This window comes from Saprolegnia diclina, assembly GCF_000281045.1.
Source record: "Saprolegnia diclina VS20 unplaced genomic scaffold supercont1.34, whole genome shotgun sequence".
NCBI lineage: Eukaryota > Oomycota > Saprolegniomycetes > Saprolegniales > Saprolegniaceae > Saprolegnia > Saprolegnia diclina.
In genome coordinates this window covers 178,563-196,669 of record NW_008246101.1, presented here as the reverse complement: position 1 = coordinate 196,669, position 18,107 = coordinate 178,563, and the positions used below count along the sequence as shown (strand labels likewise).

General features: G+C 60.3%; 10 protein-coding genes across 10 annotated transcripts; 6 read left to right on the top strand and 4 right to left on the bottom strand.

Moving 5' to 3' along the window:
- Nucleotides 1-389: 389 nt before the first annotated feature.
- SDRG_10234 (arylformamidase) lies at nucleotides 390-1,364 on the top strand (the record flags this gene model as incomplete). The annotated part of the gene is made up of 1 exon (XM_008616215.1): nucleotides 390-1,364. One exon carries the CDS (start codon nucleotides 390-392, stop codon nucleotides 1,362-1,364), a length of 975 nt encoding a protein of 324 aa, XP_008614437.1.
- SDRG_10233 (hypothetical protein) lies at nucleotides 1,247-3,013 on the bottom strand. The gene is made up of 2 exons (XM_008616214.1): nucleotides 1,624-3,013; nucleotides 1,247-1,580 (listed from the first exon to the last, which is right to left on the bottom strand). Exons 1-2 carry the CDS (start codon nucleotides 2,431-2,433, stop codon nucleotides 1,458-1,460), a joined length of 933 nt encoding a protein of 310 aa, XP_008614436.1. The 5' UTR covers nucleotides 2,434-3,013; the 3' UTR covers nucleotides 1,247-1,457.
- Nucleotides 3,014-3,282: 269 nt separating this feature from the next.
- On the top strand, nucleotides 3,283-3,666 carry SDRG_10232 (hypothetical protein; the record flags this gene model as incomplete). The annotated part of the gene is made up of 1 exon (XM_008616213.1): nucleotides 3,283-3,666. One exon carries the CDS (start codon nucleotides 3,283-3,285, stop codon nucleotides 3,664-3,666), a length of 384 nt encoding a protein of 127 aa, XP_008614435.1.
- A 33-nt stretch (nucleotides 3,667-3,699) lies between these two features.
- Nucleotides 3,700-7,426, bottom strand: SDRG_10231 (hypothetical protein). Its single transcript, XM_008616212.1, has 11 exons — nucleotides 7,393-7,426; nucleotides 7,196-7,345; nucleotides 7,087-7,146; nucleotides 6,899-7,039; nucleotides 6,802-6,849; nucleotides 5,585-6,756; nucleotides 4,940-5,539; nucleotides 4,413-4,892; nucleotides 4,225-4,371; nucleotides 4,000-4,161; nucleotides 3,700-3,956 (listed from the first exon to the last, which is right to left on the bottom strand). Exons 1-11 carry the CDS (start codon nucleotides 7,400-7,402, stop codon nucleotides 3,726-3,728), a joined length of 3,201 nt encoding a protein of 1,066 aa, XP_008614434.1. The 5' UTR covers nucleotides 7,403-7,426; the 3' UTR covers nucleotides 3,700-3,725.
- Nucleotides 7,427-7,794: 368 nt separating this feature from the next.
- Nucleotides 7,795-9,630, top strand: SDRG_10230 (sodium/hydrogen exchanger 3). The gene has a single exon (XM_008616211.1). It carries the CDS (start codon nucleotides 7,800-7,802, stop codon nucleotides 9,456-9,458), a length of 1,659 nt encoding a protein of 552 aa, XP_008614433.1. The 5' UTR covers nucleotides 7,795-7,799; the 3' UTR covers nucleotides 9,459-9,630.
- Nucleotides 9,631-9,742: 112 nt separating this feature from the next.
- SDRG_10229 (hypothetical protein) lies at nucleotides 9,743-11,110 on the top strand. Its single transcript, XM_008616210.1, has 6 exons — nucleotides 9,743-9,902; nucleotides 9,947-10,018; nucleotides 10,061-10,462; nucleotides 10,510-10,611; nucleotides 10,654-10,776; nucleotides 10,824-11,110. Exons 1-6 carry the CDS (start codon nucleotides 9,777-9,779, stop codon nucleotides 11,043-11,045), a joined length of 1,047 nt encoding a protein of 348 aa, XP_008614432.1. The 5' UTR covers nucleotides 9,743-9,776; the 3' UTR covers nucleotides 11,046-11,110.
- Nucleotides 11,000-11,832, bottom strand: SDRG_10228 (hypothetical protein). Its single transcript, XM_008616209.1, has 2 exons — nucleotides 11,532-11,832; nucleotides 11,000-11,486 (listed from the first exon to the last, which is right to left on the bottom strand). The coding sequence occupies exons 1-2, from the start codon at nucleotides 11,755-11,757 to the stop codon at nucleotides 11,341-11,343; spliced, it is 372 nt and encodes a 123-aa protein (XP_008614431.1). The 5' UTR covers nucleotides 11,758-11,832; the 3' UTR covers nucleotides 11,000-11,340.
- A 518-nt stretch (nucleotides 11,833-12,350) lies between these two features.
- SDRG_10227 (UDP-3-O-[3-hydroxymyristoyl] N-acetylglucosamine deacetylase) lies at nucleotides 12,351-13,316 on the top strand (the record flags this gene model as incomplete). The annotated part of the gene is made up of 3 exons (XM_008616208.1): nucleotides 12,351-12,419; nucleotides 12,469-13,094; nucleotides 13,145-13,316. The coding sequence occupies 3 exons, from the start codon at nucleotides 12,351-12,353 to the stop codon at nucleotides 13,314-13,316; spliced, it is 867 nt and encodes a 288-aa protein (XP_008614430.1).
- SDRG_10226 (hypothetical protein) lies at nucleotides 13,275-15,086 on the bottom strand. The gene is made up of 6 exons (XM_008616207.1): nucleotides 14,386-15,086; nucleotides 14,280-14,339; nucleotides 14,164-14,232; nucleotides 13,857-14,122; nucleotides 13,565-13,808; nucleotides 13,275-13,521 (listed from the first exon to the last, which is right to left on the bottom strand). The coding sequence occupies exons 1-6, from the start codon at nucleotides 15,049-15,051 to the stop codon at nucleotides 13,378-13,380; spliced, it is 1,449 nt and encodes a 482-aa protein (XP_008614429.1). The 5' UTR covers nucleotides 15,052-15,086; the 3' UTR covers nucleotides 13,275-13,377.
- Nucleotides 15,087-15,366: 280 nt separating this feature from the next.
- SDRG_10225 (hypothetical protein) lies at nucleotides 15,367-18,107 on the top strand. The gene is made up of 7 exons (XM_008616206.1): nucleotides 15,367-15,715; nucleotides 15,761-16,042; nucleotides 16,091-16,360; nucleotides 16,402-16,683; nucleotides 16,732-17,013; nucleotides 17,061-17,345; nucleotides 17,401-18,107. The coding sequence occupies exons 1-7, from the start codon at nucleotides 15,411-15,413 to the stop codon at nucleotides 18,074-18,076; spliced, it is 2,382 nt and encodes a 793-aa protein (XP_008614428.1). The 5' UTR covers nucleotides 15,367-15,410; the 3' UTR covers nucleotides 18,077-18,107.

The following is an 18,107-nucleotide window of genomic DNA, read 5'->3' as shown; positions in this document are numbered from 1 at the left end:
AAGGGGCGGTCGTCTTTGTCCGCTCCGACTGGTCCAAGCAGTGGGATACCGTGCCGCCAGCCGAGCTCGCCGAACAATTCCCGTTTCCCGGGCAGTCGTTGGCGTCGGTGCAGTTCCTCCATCTGAACCGCTCGATCCTCTTCCACGGGCACGAACCACTGGACGCCGACACGACGCCGACGCTCGAGACCGAAGGCTGGCTGCTCACCAACGGCTACACCCAAGCCGAGGGGCTCACCAACTTGCATCTCGTCGCGCCGGTCGGCTGCCTCGTGAGCATCTCGTACCCCAAACTCCGCGGCGGCCTCGGTGGGCTGGCGCGCTTTGTCGCTATTTGCCCGGCATCGTGGCCCTACGGTCGTCGCATCGCCTTGACGCCCGAAGCACCCATGCCCAAGGAAGCGGCGCCGCTCGTGTTCTATCCTGGCCACGGCTACCTCCGGGCGCCACCGTCGTCGTCCCGCAACGTTTCGGTGACGACGACGACGACGGAACGAGCGGCGTGCCACGACCTTCGCCTCTGGAGGATGTTTACGAGCGCGTTCGCTCGGGCCAAGCACATTGACCTGACGCACACCATGTCACCCGAGACGCCCGTGTGGTCGGGCTTCCCGACGCCGCCGGCGCAGTTTCGGCGTGCGACGAACGCGACGTCCGGCGAGCCGTATACGTGGGCAGCGGACGGGTTTGCTGGTATGGACTACCGGTTTGAGACCGACCAGTTTGGCACGCAACTGGACCCGCCCGCGCACTGGCACCCGGATTATGCAGCGATTGATGAGCTCCCGCCGACGTTCGCCGTGCGCCCGCTGGTCGTGCTCGGTATTGTCGACAAGGTCAAGGCCGATGCTGGCTACCAGCTTCAAGTCGCCGACATTTTGAGCTGGGAAAAGACGTTCAAGACGAAGATTCCGAGAGGGGCGGTCGTCTTTGTCCGCTCCGACTGGGCCAAGCAATGGGGCGTCGTGCCACCGCAGGAGCTTGCGGCGCAGTTTCCGTTTCCTGGGCAGTCGTTGGCGTCGGTGCAGTTCCTCCATCTGAACCGCTCGATCCTCTTCCATGGGCACGAACCACTCGATACGGACACGAGTCCGACGCTCGAGTCGGAGGCGTGGCTCCTCCAGAACGGCTACACCCAAGCCGAAGGCGTCGCGGACCTCGACGGTGTGCCAGAGACGGGCTGCCTCGTGCAGATGGGCTTCCCCAAACTCCGCGGTGGCCTCGGCGGCTACGCTCGCTACATTGCGATCTGCCCGCCATCGACGCGCATCGGTGTCGCCATCAACGCCGGCGCCGAAACCCCGTTGCCCAAGCAAGCCAAGCTCTTGCGTTACGTCGAGGGCCAGGGGTACCTCCGCGTCTAGTGGATCCCAGCGTTGTATGTGGAGATGCTCCAAGCAGCCGAGACGCAAGCCACATGAGAGAGACGGGGCAAGTGTTGTATACAGTCGAGTGAGCTAGTTGAGCTTGGCCTTGCTAAAGTCCATTTCGGGGTGGGCGGCCATAAACTTTTTCAAAATCTCTTGCTTGCTGAGCTCGTCGCTCGTGGGCAGACCCATCTGCTTCTGGCGCTGGTCAAACTACGCCATGGCATGAGTAGATGCGGTGGATCAAAGGGCGTACCATCATCTTCTCGACCGTCTGACGCGTGTCGCCGTCCAAGTCGCTGAGCTTCGAGTTCTCTGGCTGCACCTTCTTCGTGTTGATCTCCGGGTCGCCTTGGATCACATTCTTCCACCACTCCATTTGGTTTTCCTTTTGGAGGTAGATGCAAATGCGGTTCCCGTCCTCGAGCGTCCAGAACGAATCTTCGACCTTGACGCGCTTGTGAAGCTCGCCGTCGACGAGAAGTGGCTGGCCCTTGAGGCCGACCTTGAGCGTCTTGGCGCGGATGTCGGCAAACACCTGGCGCGACGTCGTGCCGTTGGGCACCGCGATCGACACATGCGCCTCCTGCAACGTCTGCGTCCAGACGTAGTGCTCGGTCTTGCCGCCGTTGCCCTCGAGCGGCGGAGACGCATCATCATCGTCGTCGTTGTCTGCAGGGTTGTTGGTAGGCGCGGGCGTAGGCGTCGCGATGGGCTTGGCCTCCAGCACAGGCGCCGGCTGCTCGTCGACGATCTCTTCAAAGCGCGACTCCATCTCGGCCGCCTTGCGCGCCGCGTCGTCTGCATCCTTCTTCTTCTGGGCCTCGAGACGCTTCTTCTTCTCCTTCTCTTCTTGCTGCTTGCGGTCGTAGCGCTCGCGCTCGGCCAGCGCCGCTTCGCGCCGCAGGACGTTCAGCACCATTTGCTCGACCTTGTCCTGGGACGCGCCGGCGTAGAAGTCGGTCTTGCGGCGCAAGAACGAGAAGACGCTCGTGAGCATGGGCTCAATGCCCTGCTGCTGCTGCGCCATCTGCAGGAGGAGCCCGTCGAAGCGTTCGTCGGCCATCGTCTCGTTGCGGCAAGTCGGAAAATGCGAAAGATTCGCGTCGACGGGCTAAGTTCGACATTCCAGAAAACGTTGTTTTCGGCATGTGCCACAAACAAATCAAATCCATCGAAGCTAGGCCGAGACTCCACGAGACTCAACGAGACTACAAGCAAGGCCTTGCGGGAAGGATACCTGTTGGAGAGCGGACGTCAAAATGATCACCGATCCTTGTGCTCGTAGAAGGTGCTGGAACTTGGTGGCATTCCGCGTACGGTAAAAGCATCCCACCGAGCTGAGAGGCATCGATGGCTCAGAGTACGCGCAGCAAGTCTGCAGCATCTATGGCCTCAATAGATATATGTGCCGTAGGAGTAGACGGCGAGGCCAAGCGAGGTGAAACTGGTGGCACTCGTCAATGATTGCGGGCCACAGCTACACTACCGGTATGACAGCTCTTGGATCATCGAGTCTTGGCATCTCTAACGTCAATTCAAGTACATGGGATCACTTCTTTAGCGCATCAAGGTAGCGTGTTGCTCGAGCAGGCAGTCGACACGTGATCGCTGCGCTGTTTCTGCGGTGCTTGATTAGCATCGGCTAATTTCGGCATCCCAATGCCGAATTTAGACGCGCCTGGTCAAGATTGCACTCTCTCAAGTGCGTATTTTTATAAATCTATTCTTGCTTGTGCATACTAAAGTACTGATAGAATAAATATAGGATTATTTATTAGGTACGCCGTCGGAACAGCATACAATAAAAATACCTTGGCATTTGTATGATAAAGAATGATTCAAAAAAGGTTCGGTCAAGTGCGCTCGCCGGGCAGGTGCAAGCGAATGGAGCATAATCAATTGGCCTCGAAGGATGCAACGGTTCCTGCAGCTCAGCGCCGACGAAGCCGCCAAGGCGCTGCGCCCGACGCTCGTCAAGGGCCGCTGGGTCAAGCCGATGCTGTCGCTCCGCCAGCAGGCCAACGTGAAGAAGGTCGCGGTCCAGAAGGGCACGATTGGTACGTGGACGGCCGGCGAGGGCGGCTGGCTCGCGGCGTGGGACCTGCCCAAGCAGCACAACGTCATGCGCACGCCCAAGGGCCACGCCAACGAGCGCCGTGAGGTCGACCGCGTCAAGAAGATCCAAACCGCGATGGCGGGCATGGACAAGAAGATTGAAGAACACAGAGCCGCGCTCCTCAAGGCCAAGCCCATCAAGGGCCTCGAGAAGTGGCTCAACGAGACGACGAGCTACTAAGTCCTCTCGCCACGACAATATTAGACACCAGAAGAAGAAGAAGAGAATACACTAGATCGTCATTCGATATCGGTAAAGTCGACCACTTCGCCGTCCAGCTCGTCCGGGCTCGTCGTCGCCGTCGTCCGGTGGCTCAACGTTCGGATCACATGCTCCATCTCGGCGATGAGCCGAAGCGGGTTGTCCTTCCCGAGGTCGAGCACGTCCTTCATGACCATCGGGAACGCAGCGTCCGCGCACGCCTTGGTCTGCCACTCGGAGAGGAGCTTGACGACCATCGACACGTACAGCTAGCGCGCCATGAGCGATCGTCATGCAGCCATGTTCTCATACCTGGTTCATGCCGGCGGCCACGTCCTTGTGGCGGTTGCATGCGGGGATGAGCGCGCCCGAGCGCAGCGCGAGCATCGTATGCAGCGTCATGTTGATGAGCACGCACATCATGGGGAAATGGTGCTCTTCGTGCTTGGACGCATAATGGAACTTGGCGAGAATGTACACATTGTCAAGGCCACGAAGCTAGGATCACATGCAACATGCGGCAGGTGAAAAGGATATCTCGTAGTGGTTCTCGATAAGGTAGAGCACTTGGAGGAGCGAGAGCATGCCAGCACCGCGGAGGTCCGTGGCCGGGTCGTTGCCTTGGAAGCCGAGCACTTCCCAGTGCGACCCCGTGAGGGGGCACTCGTTGCGGCAGTGGGTGATCTACATACATCGTATGCTCGAGTTCCCAGCTATGGACGCACCTTCTGGTACACGGTCTGCAGCATGCGGTAGTGCTCGGGAATCGCGCTGTTGAAGCTGCACATGGCAATGCAAAAGAGCAGTTCGCGCTGGTTGCTGGCCATCGGAAACGCTAGCGTCGGCCCGCGGAAGCATGCAAAACACCCGGTGCGCCCCGAGTCGTCGGCGACCACGATGGCTTCGCGGTATGCCAGACAGTAGGACGACGAGCCAAAGTGCTCGAGCGCTTCGTTCCACTTGATGACACGGAATGCGACCTCGCGCGGTGCGTCTTGGAACGTCTGGAGATGTTCCCACTCGGCTTCATGGGCCATCTCTTCTTGACGCTGCTGCGCCAACGCACGGCGCTCGCGGTCGTCTTCTTCGTCCATTGCGTCTTCGTCTTCCTCGAGGAGTTCATGACTTGGCGCCGGCGACGCTGCCGTGTTCGTTATCTGTGCCACTTCCTGGTCGCCCAAACCCCGCTTGTACATGTCGTGCATCTATGTGTCAATCTCTTGATACATTGATACAACGACAACTTCAGTACCTCGGCGAGCACGGTGGGCCCGGTCGCCAAGGACCCGTCGTTGGCAGTCGCAGGGAAGACAGGTGTATCCGATCGAGCATTCTGACTACGCTCGGCGCGTGTCGCCGCTTGCATTTGCTCGAGGAGCGCTCGCTCCGAAGCCTCGTCGCGGGCCTGCAACGCCGCGCGTGTCTTTTCAACGTCGAGCACTTGGGACGGCTGGAGCTCGACGACTTCAAAGTCATCGGCGCCGCTGTCGTCGCGTGTCGACTTGGCCGAGTAGAGCGGTACATCGGGCTCGTCGAACCCGTCACCGATCGAGTACCCCGCGGTTGCTGCCGCCGTCGGTCGCTGGACCTTTTCGTAGGCAATGCCAAAGACATCCGCCGACGCACTGGGATCCGGCTCGTCAAACGCAGAGAACGCGATTGAATCGGTGGCCACCGCTGTCTCTGGCACCATTGCGGTCTCAGCGACGGCAGTCGCCATGGCGGCGGCCAGCGGGTTGGCCGGTGCAGCCTTGGTTATGGTTTGGGCGATCTCGACGTTGACCTCGAGTTCGTCGTCGTCGACCACTGTGGCGCGAAGGTTGAGTGGCTCGGGCACCGGCGTAGCGTCCGCCTACAGAGCATTTCGCACTCAAAAGCACTAAGACTACAAGTGTACATCGTCGTCCTCCGAGTCGGACTCGCTGTCGTGACCGGGGTTGAGCACCCCTTCAAACTGCGTCTTGCTACTCAAAAGACGCTCGGTCACAGGACGCGGCGCGTCGACGGGCGCCGGCGGCGGTACGACTGCATCTTCCTCTTCGTCGTCGTCCATGGACAGTGGCGCCACCATGGTTTCCACTTCATCAACAGTGCTGGGCTCGACGGGCAGGTCGGTCGAGGTCTCGACCTCGACTGCCACAGCTTCGACAACATCGGAGCCTGGCGCCTCGTCGAGGGGCAAGCCGTCTGCGATAGACTCTGCTGCCTCGAGCACTTCTTCCGCCGGTGACGCGACCTCGTCGGTCTCGCCGACATCATCGACGGGTGCAGTGGCTTCATCAGAACTGTCGGGAAACGCAACGACGTGATTGGTGGTTTCGTCAGCGGCCGACATCGTCAATGTCTCTTGGCCGTCGTCACCACCCTCGCTGTTCTCCACTGGAGTGTCGTCGACCGCATGCTCTGGTGCCACTGCTTCGGGAGCGTCCTCAGAATCGAAGCCAGTGTTGCCGTCCTCGGTGCCTGCATCTGGCACTGCGCTGTCTTGTGCTTCACTGACGTCGGTTGCCGCCGTGTCATCGAGAGTCAGAAGCTCTGCAACGTCGCCTTCGTCGGTGGCTTCGCACTCCGCCAAGGCGATCGCGTCGGTGGCGTCCTCGAGCGTTTCCATCTCGTTGCTATCGTCGGCGTTGTCGACAGGTGGTGGCTCGTCCGTTGCCTCTTCCAGCGACGGTGCAGCTGCCTCGGTCTCAAGCGATGGCACATCGATCACTTCCTCATTGTCGAGAGGCAGGACCGCCGCTTCGTCCAGCAACGTCCCATCATCATCAGCTGGCGCGTCGATGGGCTCAACGGCGTCCACGGTCTCGAGGGGTGATGTGTCGTCCGTCACCACATGGCTGAATGGTGCGTCGTCTGCCTCGTCGGTACTGGGCAGTGCTTCGTCGGCGACTGCATCCGTGTCGTCTACCGTTGACTCCGCAGCTTCCTCCGTGCTTGGCTCGGTGCTGGCCACGTCGCATGCTTCCAGCGCGCCAGCGTCATCATCGCCATCTTGCATCGCGTCGTTGTCGGCAATGGCTTCTTCATCAAGACTGGTGACTTCAGTGGGTGCGTCTTCGGTTGGTTCTAGAGCAATTTTACATTACATGGACGCCATTCCGCGTTCTTTACCTTCGGCGAGGTCGGTCGCTTCGTTCGCCTCGGCGTCGAAGATGGGCTCTACCGGTAGCAAGCTCCATGAAGACTTCACGAGTCGAATCAAGTGTACCATCCGCAGCCTCGCTCTCGGCGCTCGCCTCGGCGTCGGCGGCCACGGCGTCCATGAGCGTCTCGTCCGCGTCGTCGGCCTCGTGCGCTGCCAATTCGCCGGCGAGTGTGTCAAAGTACGTTCCATCGTCGCTTCCCAAGTCTACGCAAAGACCAATGCTACGCGGTGATGCAAGTGGACGGACGTACGGCGAATCGTGGGCTCGGCCTCGACCTCGACATCCGCCGGCGACTCGACGATGCTCGCGTCTACGCCATCGCTCTGTCAGTTGCATCGCCATCATAGCTACGTCTCTACCTGCATCGAAGAACTCATCGGCGTCGTCTGGAGCCGTGGTTTCGGCTGCGCGGACGCCATCGTCGTCGCCGGCTGTCTCGTGCTTGGGGCTGCCCGCCTTCTTCCCGCGCTTCGCCTTGCGCGACTTGGCCTTGGTGACCGACCGACTCTCTACTCCTCCATGAGATCATCGGCCTCATCGTCGCATGGCCTCGTACGCGTCTCCATGCTCCAGTCGGCAACGAATCGGGATCTTGAGGCGCTGTGTAATTATAGGCGGTGAAACCAGAAGACACACCATTTGATTTCACCCTAATAGTGTGTGAATTCACTTGGGACAAACCTATATCGACGGGCAAAAGCCTCTGCGTCTGCACGACTAGAGCCTGCGGGACCCTATCTAGTATTGTCCACACGCTATATATGCATATACCTCTGGGTGCCACGCTGTCACCCAAACGTTTCTACCCCCGACCTCCTTGGCCGCGCATACTGTGGCACACAGTGCTGGTTTGTCCCAATGTCCCAACCGCGAGTGAGCGGTTCAGAAAACACTATATTCGTGTACCGTGAAACGGCGGTCGTATCCGGCGGATCGTCCGGATGCCAGAGCCACATTGCACCGATGGAGAGCTCGCTCGTGCTCCTCGGGCTGCTCCTGCTGCTCGTCCTCATCTCGCTGGCGCTGGACGCGACCCAATGCACGCTCCTCTCCAAGAGCGGTATGGCGCTGCTCGTCGGCGTGCTCTGCGGCCTTGCGATCGCAACGGACCCGGCCTTGTACCAGCGGCTCGGCTTCCAGTACACCATCTTTTTTGACGTGCTGCTGCCGCCCATCATTTACGAGGCGGGCTTCTCGGTGCAGCGCCTCGCCTTCTTTCAGAACGTCGGCGCCATCCTCCTCACGGCGATTCTCGGCACGCTCATCTCGGCCGGCGTCATAGGCCTCGGGCTCTACCTCGCTGGTCACGCCGGCGCCGGGCCGCAGCTCGAGTGGGTCGAAGCCTGTCTCTTTGGCGCACTCATTTCCGCGGTCGATCCTGTCGCGACGCTAGCGTGCTTTAGCAAGCTGCACGTGCCACCGCTCCTCTTCAACATTGTGTTTGGCGAAAGCGTCCTGAACGACGCCGTCGCAATCGCGCTCTACCAGTCGCTTCTCGCGTACGAGTCGTCCCGCTCGGTCTCACTTGGCGTGCTGCTCCAAGTGCTTCTCCAAACGTTTAGCATCTTGCTCGGGTCCATTGGCATCTCGATCGCGCTGCTGCTCAGCGGCGCCTACGGCTTTGCCCGCGTGCGCCACCTCCGACACTACCCCGTGTACGAGGTGCTCGTGTGTTTTCTGCTGGCTTTTCTGACCTACTTTGCCGCCGATGCGTGCCATCTCAGCGGCATTGTCGCGCTCTTCTTCTCTGGGATGCTCACCGCCCACTACATGTACCCGGTCATGTCGCCGCCAGGCCAAACGTTCTTTCACCACGCGCTCGAAGCTGCGGCGTTCGTCGCCGAGAGCCTCGTGTACGTATGCATGGGCGTCTCGGCCAGCCTCTGCTTTGTCCAAGTCGCCGACGCCGACAAGATCCATTACACCGACTTGGACTGGCGATTCGTCGCGTGGACGTGTGTGATGCTCCTCCTCGGGCGGGCCCTCAACACGTTCCCGCTCCTGCGCTGGGTCAACACCTACCGCGTGCCCTCGGTGCAGATCACGCGCCCGATGCTGCTTGTCATTTGGTTCACGGGCCTCCGCGGCGCCGTCTCGTTTGCGCTCGTCACCACGTGGTCGTATACCGATGCGAATGGCACGTCGCACCGCAAGCTCATGATGACGACAACGCTCTTTGTGGTCATGTCGACCACGTGGCTGATTGGCGGTATGACGGGTCCGCTCCTCCGAGCACTTAACCTCTCCCAGCGCCCGACGCCACCAGCTCTCTCGTCGGACCGACTCGCGGTTTTGCCCGAATGCGACCACGAGACGGCGAAGCCGGTGCCGGTGCGCCACCGGTCGGTAAGCCAAGAGAGCTTGCGTATCGACGAGAGCGAGCGTCCGAGCGAAGCCGCGGCCGATGACGTAACCCACCAGAGTCGGCTGCACGCCCGCTTTGCCCGTATGATCGAGTGCTGGCATGCGTTTGATCAACAGCATTTGATGCCCGTGTTTGGCGCTGCATCGACGCGAGTGTCAGTGCACCGGCGACACCAAGAAGCAAGAAGTACAGCTTCGGTGGACGTCCATCTCGAAGCCACCGAGCCGACGACCATGCTCACAAGCGCCAACAGCTAATGCAGCTGCCACGACCATCGTGTGAAGAAGCAACAGAAGCATGTCGGTACCTGTCTCCTTCCCTTGACTCGACATTGATATAGTCGAATAACGACTAGACCAAACGACTAGTTTGTCTGCATAGAGATACGAGTATTTGGGTTATACGATGGTATCCTGATGACTCGAACGACTCGCAAAGGAGCTACGCTGCTTGACTGACGAGAGAATGGGCGACGTGCTAGCATTCTAGTTACTACAATGGTACTAGATTTATAGCGGGCTAGGGTCCTATAATTAGGACTCTCGAGGTCACAACGGACCGGGCGCAAGCAGAGGATGCACACGCCTGCCGTCTTTTACGTCCGGCCGCTGCTCTGGGACGAGCTCAAGCGATCGGCCAACCCGGCTGAAATCAACGAGCTCCGGCATGTCCTTGGCACGCGCTACATTGACGAGAACGAGGTCCGACTCTCGATCCCCATGGCGAAGCGCTCACATCGAGCTAGGGGCTCAACAAGGAGCTGCAGGCGTTTGTTCAGATCTTAGGGGACTACCAGCGCCAAAACGATTGCATTCGAGTACGCGTCTCGATGCATGCGAGATCCACGAGTGGGATGTAGGAGGCGATCGTGAGTCGACCGGCGCTGCCCGAGCCCCCAGGCCGCGCTCTGCTCCTCGACCAGCTCAAGCTTCTCGCAAGCAATCTTACCGAGAAGAACAAACCGCTGCTGCTGCGCTCGGAGCGCGATAAGGCGCTCTTTGGCTACATCCTGCACGCTCAGGACGAGGAGCAGCAGAACGAGTCGTCATTCGCGTCGTCATCGGGGCTCGTGACACCGCGCATGAAGGACTATCACGTCTCCGTGTACCCACCGAGCGACCAAGGCGTCTTGATACGCCCGGGCACGGCCGACAAGAAGCGACCGTCGACGGCGCAGTCGCGGCCACCGTCGCGGAGCGGCCTGCTCTCACGCGGCTCGACGGCGTCGATCGCGTCGGCCCCCGCGGTCCTTGAAGACCTCGTGCGTTCTCACGTCGACATGTGCTGTTCCGAGAGATGCTGGACTAGGGCTGCGTCGACATTCGACAAATTGACGCCGTCAAGGACAAGCTACGGGACGCGCTTCTCGAGGAAAACTCCCAGCTCCTCGACGACATTGACTTTATCCAGGTTGATACATTGATACAATAGACCGCGCTCATGGCTCACTAGGGGTGCTTGGACATGGAGCAAGATCTGATCGAAGAAGACACGCGCAAGGCCCCGGCGCCGCTGCCGTCGATGAAGGACCTCAACGACTTTCGAAGAGCTTTGGAAGAGGCGTGGATAGACCAAGTAGACACAAACATGCAGCCTGTAAGCATCCTATGGATATTCTATAGGACGAGCAAGCGCAGCTCCAGGACCGCATGGCCAAGGCAGATGAGACAATCGAGCGCCGAAGGCTCGGGCTCGACGAGTGCAAGCCCAAGCCACCGCCGAGCGACGCGCCGCGGGGCGCTCGACCCACACCCGGCGCACCCAAGAAGCGGTCGTCGAGTTTCAAGGTGCACCGCGTGCGCGAACTCGTCCAGAACGTTCGCGACGAGCCGTTCTTGAGTTAGAGATAGCTTGGTGTACAATCAAAGACTACTAGTGTACAATCAAAGACTACTATTTAGTTGCTGCATGGCCTTTCTTCGCCGTCCGACCCTGTCACGGTCATCTCGCCGGCAGCCATCGCCGTGGATGGCCAAGATGCAGCTACATGAGCTATGCATTGACTATCAGCGCTCATGCGACTGCTTGGTGTGCGCGGTCTCGCCCTGGCAGCGCGACGCCCACGCCCGTCGTCGAGTAGAGAACATGCAATACAAAAGAGATGGGATTTCCGTCATCGTACAAGCCATACAGCGCCGCCTACCAGCCCTTGTCCAAGTCTTCGGCGGGCACAACAAGGAGGAGGTTTTGCCAATTGTTTTGCTTCCACGTCAGTTGGAATGTGACCATCCACGCCACAAAGACGCATGTGACGACGACAAAGCCGACAGCCGACCGGCGCACCCCTACATCTCATGGCATGAGCTATATTCGCAGAGCAACGCGCGTACAGAGCGTCGTCGTCGGGTCGAGCGTCGCATCGAGCAGCTGGCGGCGGTAGAAGAAGGCGTTGACTGCCCACAGCCACGGCAGGAAGGCGAGGCCGCCGAAGAACATCTTGCGCGCAATGGCGCTGTCGTCCTCCTTGGCGAGGTTGCGCGTAAAGTTGCCGCGGTTGTTGCCCGCGTCCTCGGGCGGCCGCGCCTCCTCGAGCACCGGGACGCTGTTCCGTGCCATGGTCGCGAGAGGTTCAGTTGTGCCAACGTTGGGATTTGTATTTTATTTTATTTCGAAGAGCTTGGTCAAGTGACTTGGTGTTTGTATACTGCGGGATTGCCGGCTGGTGTTCGATGTGTCAAGATATGGCGCGCGCCACATTTACCGCGTTCTATTCGTGGCAAAACGATGGACTTGCCACCTTGTGGGGATCTTGGATCCTCGACAACTGCAACGCACGGAGAGCTTGAACGCCCTTGATCGAAGAGACCATCGCGAGGTGTTAGTGTATTTGCGAGCAGCAAATTTATTCGACCAGTGAGTCGACTCGGTGTCGGCAAAATTTAGGTTTTGCATTTTGAAATTATGACAATCGCACACAATAAGTGTAATTTTGCGGAGCCTTTCGCTTGCCAATAGCATTATCCTCCGGTTCCTTGCCCCTTGCCAATATGAACAATCCATGGCCTTGAAAGCTTGCGAGGAAGAGCAGCGTTCTTCCCACAGGCTCAAGATGCGGCCTGTTGGCGACGTTGATTGGTTGAAACGATGTGAAATTGCAAATAATTCCAACCAATCCAAATCGCGTTTGCAGCACGTGGTCGACTTCAAGCATGCAGCAGCAACGCACGCTCCGTCGCGCGGTGCGCCTCTCGGGCATTGGCCTGCATCTGGGCGAGACGGTACTTGACGCCTGGCGCAGCGATCAGCTCAGACGCCCGGCGTACGTAGGCGAAGATTGTGCTGCACCCGGCGCCAGCGCACACGGGCATAAGGTTCCAAGACCCTCACACGCCGACCAAGGCCGTGGCCGCGACGTACGAGCACGTCCAGCGTGACACGTTTGGATTTTGCACGCGGCTGCACGACGCGTCCTCTGGCTACGCGATCGCCACGGTCGAGCACGTGCTGGCGGCGCTGAGCGCGTCTCGCATTCACAACTGCATTGTCGAAACGTCGGGGCCCGAGCTGCCAGTCTTTGACGGCAGCAGCCAGCCGATCCTCGCGGCAATTGCGGCCGTCGGCACCGAAGCGCAGGCGCCACTGCAGCCGTACATTGAGGTACTGCGCCCCGTCTCGGTCGTGCAGAAGGACAAGGCAGCGTACCTCGTGCCGCGCCCGCCCGCGACCGCGCCCGAGCTCACCGTCTCGGTCGAGGTCGACTTCCGGCACAAAGGGCTGCCGCGAACGTGGCTGAGTGTGCCCCTTGAAGACTTTGCGGTGATCGCCAACGCGCGTACCTTTACGTTTCGTGAAGACATTGCGCAGCTGCAAACCATGGACTTGGCGCGCGGCGGCAGCTTGGACAATGCTGTGGTCTTTGACGAGGGCACGCCGCTTAACCCGGACGGCTTACGGTACCTACTGCCTCAAGCGTCCTCCGTCAACCTCGTTCTTATTGGTGTAGACACCCTATCGAGTGGGTCCAGCACAAGGCGCTCGACTGCTTTGGCGACTTGGCGCTCGCCGGCATGCCGCTGCACGGGCACTACACTGGCATTTGCCCTGGTCACGCCCTTACCCATGACTTGCTACTGGCGCTTTTCGCCTCCGAAACCAACTACCGGATCGTTCAATAGACAAGAGGGCGACCAAGTGTCAAGAACGGACTTGTCAAAGAGTGTTGCAGGTGGTAACCTACTACGCCGTTGGCTTGGCCGCACGCTTGGCACGGACGCGCTTGATTTCGCGCACAAGGCCAAAGCCAAAGGGCAGGACGAGCGGCAGCAATAGCGGCAAGTAGACCGCGTACAAATGCTCTTCGGGAAAGTAAAGTTGCGCGACCTAGCACCGGATTCAACGAGTCGGTGGTCGTGGGCTGTCGTACCATGGTCGAGTCGTAGTACGTGCCTTCAATGGCCTCGACTGCCGCACGCAGCGAGAGAAGCTGCGCTGCACAGTCGGCCGCGCGCCAGACGCTGTCTCGGTCTTCGAGCGCCGCGGTGATTGTGTGGATAGTGCGCAGTGTCGTGTCGACTTGGCGCTGGATGCGTGGCAGCACCGTCATTTGCGGCATGGCATCGACAAGCTTGGCCGTCGACGTGATCGCGGACAAGCTCGTGTGCCAGTGCCTACGCCATTGTGGCATCTTGCGCTTTCGTTTCATCAAGATCGCGTACTTGGTGAGCCAGACGCGGACGAGGAGATCGAGTTCCCAGTCGGCCAAACCCATGCCGGCGTCACCGACGGAGCGCAAGCCAAGCGCAGCGCGCAGCTGGGCGACAGCCACTTGCATCATGCGGTGCACCTCGTCGATTGGCGCTGCGAGCGGGTTGAGGACCGTGACGCCGCCATAGCCAGGGATCAGAAACGACCGTTTCGAAGTCGATGTCGTGGCAGTCGGGCGGATCACGAGCGACGCATGGTCGGCCGACGGCAAGGCCGCCTACGCCGCATTGTCGACTTTGTCATACAAGGGACGCAGACCATAAAGTGGACGAGTTGCTCGCGGTCGTGGAGGATCGAGACGGTTGCAAAGTCGTTGGCGCTCTTAAACTAGAGAAACGGCGTTATCATGGTCGTCGCAAAGGCTTTGTACGTACTTGCTGAAGGTCGCTTGCCGTGACAAAGTGCGTCTGCGTTGCTTCGTCGTAGCCATAGTCCTATGCGTGCATGAGGTCATGACGCCGATATATATGCGGAAAGGACCGGCGCCAAGCGCGCGTAGTGGAGGGCTTGGGACTCGAGTGTGAAGGATGCAAGAGCCGAGAGTTTTGCGGCGAGCGGCTCGACGTACGCCATGGCAACCTCGCTGACGTGGGCGGCCCACGACGCGCTCTCCCAGCTGGGCACTTCGCTCAAGAGCGAGAGGCTCCAACGATACTTCAACGCGACGCGGATCGACGGGTCGCGATGGCCCCGAAACACGCGCTGCAAAAGCTCGCTTTGCGCAGACAACGAGAGCTCGCACGCGTCGGTCCAGCCGTGGCGATAGCTGCCCATCGTGATGGGCGCGCTATTGTCTTTGCTGCGACAGAGCACGAAGACCACCATCTCGCCGGCGAGGTTGGCGGCTTGCACCGCAGACAAGAGTTGGCGATCCACATCATGGCTATCGAGCGCTGGCAGTGCGTCGACACGCAGCTGGGCGTTGGGCGCCGTAGCGAACGCCCGGCCCGCCCAGAGCGTGATGCGCTCGGCGTTCCGCAGCTTGGTCTGTAGCGCGGCTTCAAGCGAGGCGACGTCGAGCGCAGCGATGGCCTCGAGCGGCAGCGCCGCACGCGGGACGCGCGTCAAGTGGTACGCGATGGGCGCGATGAAGACGACGAGCGGGATGAGCATGCTCACGAGCAGGGCGAGCCGGGTTCCGGCCATCGTCGCCTTGCCTGCTTTTGGATTGCACGTGGCAGCCTTTCATAATGCATACGCGGATCGAAAACCTGTGACATTGCATATTCGAAAATAGCAAGCGTTTGCGAGCGTTAAAAAACGTTTTCAAGCGTTAACAAACGGTTGCGAGCGCTGGGACAGGCGGCGTCGGTGGCAGTTGCGAGTGGTTTTGGCGCCACACGTGGCGAGTCGTCGTTGCTTTGCATCGGTGGTTGCTCGCAAAGCGAAACGACATATATTCTCGGCGTCCTTGCCGCCTAAATTTGAGTTTGAAATGATGCGGGAGTTTCGGCTTGCAGCGCCGAGACAGGCGACCCTCATATCCCAATTTGCCTCGAGCAACTATGAAAGTATTTCCGTACGGCCCGACGCTCTCACTCGTATTGCCGCTCTTGCTACTGAAAGCGCAGCGCACCGAGGCGCAGGAGGCGGGTGGTGTCGTCGGGGGCACGGCGCCCGACGGCGGCGTCGTCGCGCTCGAGTGCCCCGACGGTGAAATTCTTGGCAACGTCCTGTTTGCGTCGTACGGTCTCCCAACCGGCAACTTTCCCAAGTTTGCGCGCGGCGCGTGCAACGCCGACTTGTCGAATGCGGTCGTCGAGGCGCAGTGCATCGGGGCGCAGTCCTGCGAGCTCACGGCCGACGCGAGGTACTTTTGTCGTTGTGCTAGACACGGCTTTCTGACATAACTTAGTGTATTTGGCGACCCGTGCGTGGACCAAGCCAAGCATCTGAGCGTCGCGGTGCAATGTGTGAACGAAAACGTCATTGGCGGCAGCGCTGCCGAAGATTCGCTCTTGCGCCTCCGCTGCCCGGTCGACCGCGTCATTGGCGACGTGACCTTTGCTTCGTTCGGAACGCCGCAAGGCCACTTCCTCAACTACACGGTGGGCTCGTGTGACCAGCCGACGTCAGCGGCCACGGTTTCTGATCTCTGCGCCGGCCAAGAGGCGTGTGATATCATGGCGTCCACCACGTACGACAATATAAAGCTGACGACGTCGAACCGTATCTGGCTGTGTAGTGTCTTTGGCGACCCGTGCCCTGGCGAGGCCAAGTACCTCGGCCTGCAAGTCAACTGCGTCGACCCGGACGCGGCCCAAGGCACGGCGCAAGACGGGTCGTCGCTGAACCTTGCGTGTCCGTGGGGCGCCAGCATGGCGTCAGTCGACTTTGCTTCGTACGGCACGCCGAAAAACTACGTCGAAGGCACGTGCAGCGCGGCCACGTCATCGGGCGTTGTCGCGGCCGCGTGCGTCGGTCGACCGGTCTGCAACGTCGCTGTCGGCCCAAGGTGAGAGGTAGCTACCACGTGGTGTACTTAGGTATGTCTAGTGTGTTTGGCGACCCGTGCCCCGGCACCATCAAGACGCTGAGTGCGCGCGCCATGTGCACACCCAACTTGACGCCCGGCTTTGTCCAGAGCATGGGTCCGCAGGGCGGGTCGACGGTCGTCACTTGCTCCCGAGGTGAAATCATATCTGATATTCCATTTGCCTCGTACGGCACGCCGTCGGGCTTGGCGGCACCGAGCAAGTGCCACGCGGCGTCGAGCGCGTCGGTGGTCAAGGCCAAGTGCATTGGCAAGCGGTCGTGCACGGTCGACGCGACCAACGGGTACGTTTTGCATCTATCCTACGTATCGCGCTAATCCTATCGATATAGTCTCTTTGGCGATCCGTGCCCTGGCACCACCAAGAGCTTGTTCATTACGGCGCAGTGTTCGAGTGCCAACTTGGTCGGCGGCTCGGTGCCGGACGGCTCGACGCTCACGATCGCGTGTCCGCTCACGCAACGGCTCGTGTCGATCCCATACGCATCGTACGGGACGCCGACTGGTGCCTACCCAAACTTTGTGACCACGTGGTGCAATGCCACTGAGGCGGCGAGCCGCGTTACGACGGCTTGTGTCGGTCGCAACGCCTGCTCGGTCAATGCCGACAGCAAGTATGCTTCCTCTTCCGCTACGCTTGAGAAAGCTAACGCATGCGTAGCGACTTTGGTGATCCATGCCCAGGCGTCACCAAGCAGCTCTCGGTCGTCGCCAAGTGCGTCGACAACAACCTCATCGGCGGCTCGGTGGCGGACGGCGGCTCGGCGGTCATCCAGTGCCCGGCAGGCCAGTACATTGGCTCGATGCCGTTTGCAGCGTATGGGACACCGTACGGGACGTTTCCCGACTACTCGGTGCACGCAGCGTGCAACGCAGACGGTGCGGCCGCCAAGATTGCGACCCAGTGCGTTGGCCAAAACAGCTGCACCGTGGCCGTCTCCACGCAGTGCGTCCATCCTTGACTGCACCCAACCATCGCGCTCATGGCCTATATGGTGTAGCACATTTGGGGATCCGTGCGAGGGCCAAGCCAAGGTCCTTGATTGGACCGCGAAATGCGCGCCCAGCAATGTGATTGGCACGATTGTCAATGACGGCAGCAGCGCGACGCTGCAGTGCCCGCTCGGGTACTACATGTCGACCATCAACTTTGCGTCGTACGGGACACCCGGTGGCTACTTTCCCGATTACAGCATTGACTCGACGTGCCACGCTCCGAGTAGCACGTCGATTGCGACGTCGGCGTGCGTCGGCAAGAGCACGTGCACGCTCCTCGCTGGCCCCGGGTCGTTCTCGGACCCGTGTCCGGGCGTCGCCAAGAGCCTTGCCTTGTCGGCCGACTGCATCTCGAACCTTGTGATCGGCGGCACCGCGGCGCAAAATACGGTGATGAACCTCGCGTGCCCCAAGGGCGCGACCGTGCGCTCGATCGACTTTGCATCGTACGGCACGCCGACCGGGAAGCTCGGTGCGTTCGCGTTGAGCGCATGCAACGACCCCAATTCGGTCCGGATCGTGCAGCAGGCGTGTCTTGGCAAGACGGGCTGCTCCATCAGTGCGAGCAACAGTGTCTTTGTCAACAATTGCCGCCGCTCGCAAATGTACTTGGCCGTGCAAGCCACGTGTGCGACGCCGACGCCGGCGCCGACCGCGTTGCGCACGCCGACGCCCAGTTAAGCAAACGCCGTTCACGACGTTGCGTAATTCA

Coding starts and splice junctions, on each gene's coding strand:
- SDRG_10229 (XM_008616210.1), top strand. CDS start 9,777: ATGCACACGCCTGCCGTCTTTTACGTCCGGCCGCTGCTCTGGGACGAG. Junction 9,903..9,946: donor GCTACATTGACGAGAACGAG/GTCCGACTCTCG, acceptor ACATCGAGCTAG/GGGCTCAACAAGGAGCTGCA. Junction 10,612..10,653: donor ACGACATTGACTTTATCCAG/GTTGATACATTG, acceptor ATGGCTCACTAG/GGGTGCTTGGACATGGAGCA.
- SDRG_10228 (XM_008616209.1), bottom strand. CDS start 11,757: ATGGCACGGAACAGCGTCCCGGTGCTCGAGGAGGCGCGGCCGCCCGAG. Junction 11,487..11,531: donor CGACCCGACGACGACGCTCT/GTACGCGCGTTG, acceptor CATGAGATGTAG/GGGTGCGCCGGTCGGCTGTC.
- SDRG_10225 (XM_008616206.1), top strand. CDS start 15,411: ATGAAAGTATTTCCGTACGGCCCGACGCTCTCACTCGTATTGCCGCTC. Junction 15,716..15,760: donor GAGCTCACGGCCGACGCGAG/GTACTTTTGTCG, acceptor GACATAACTTAG/TGTATTTGGCGACCCGTGCG. Junction 16,361..16,401: donor AACGTCGCTGTCGGCCCAAG/GTGAGAGGTAGC, acceptor AGGTATGTCTAG/TGTGTTTGGCGACCCGTGCC.
- SDRG_10231 (XM_008616212.1), bottom strand. Junction 6,850..6,898: donor CGAGAGCGAGGCTGCGGATG/GTACACTTGATT, acceptor TGCTACCGGTAG/AGCCCATCTTCGACGCCGAG. Junction 6,757..6,801: donor AGCGACCGACCTCGCCGAAG/GTAAAGAACGCG, acceptor AAATTGCTCTAG/AACCAACCGAAGACGCACCC.
- SDRG_10226 (XM_008616207.1), bottom strand. CDS start 15,051: ATGGCCGGAACCCGGCTCGCCCTGCTCGTGAGCATGCTCATCCCGCTC. Junction 14,340..14,385: donor ACTACGCGCGCTTGGCGCCG/GTCCTTTCCGCA, acceptor ATGCACGCATAG/GACTATGGCTACGACGAAGC. Junction 14,123..14,163: donor AGCAACTCGTCCACTTTATG/GTCTGCGTCCCT, acceptor AATGCGGCGTAG/GCGGCCTTGCCGTCGGCCGA.
- SDRG_10230 (XM_008616211.1), top strand. CDS start 7,800: ATGGAGAGCTCGCTCGTGCTCCTCGGGCTGCTCCTGCTGCTCGTCCTC.
- SDRG_10233 (XM_008616214.1), bottom strand. CDS start 2,433: ATGGCCGACGAACGCTTCGACGGGCTCCTCCTGCAGATGGCGCAGCAG. Junction 1,581..1,623: donor AGACGGTCGAGAAGATGATG/GTACGCCCTTTG, acceptor GCCATGGCGTAG/TTTGACCAGCGCCAGAAGCA.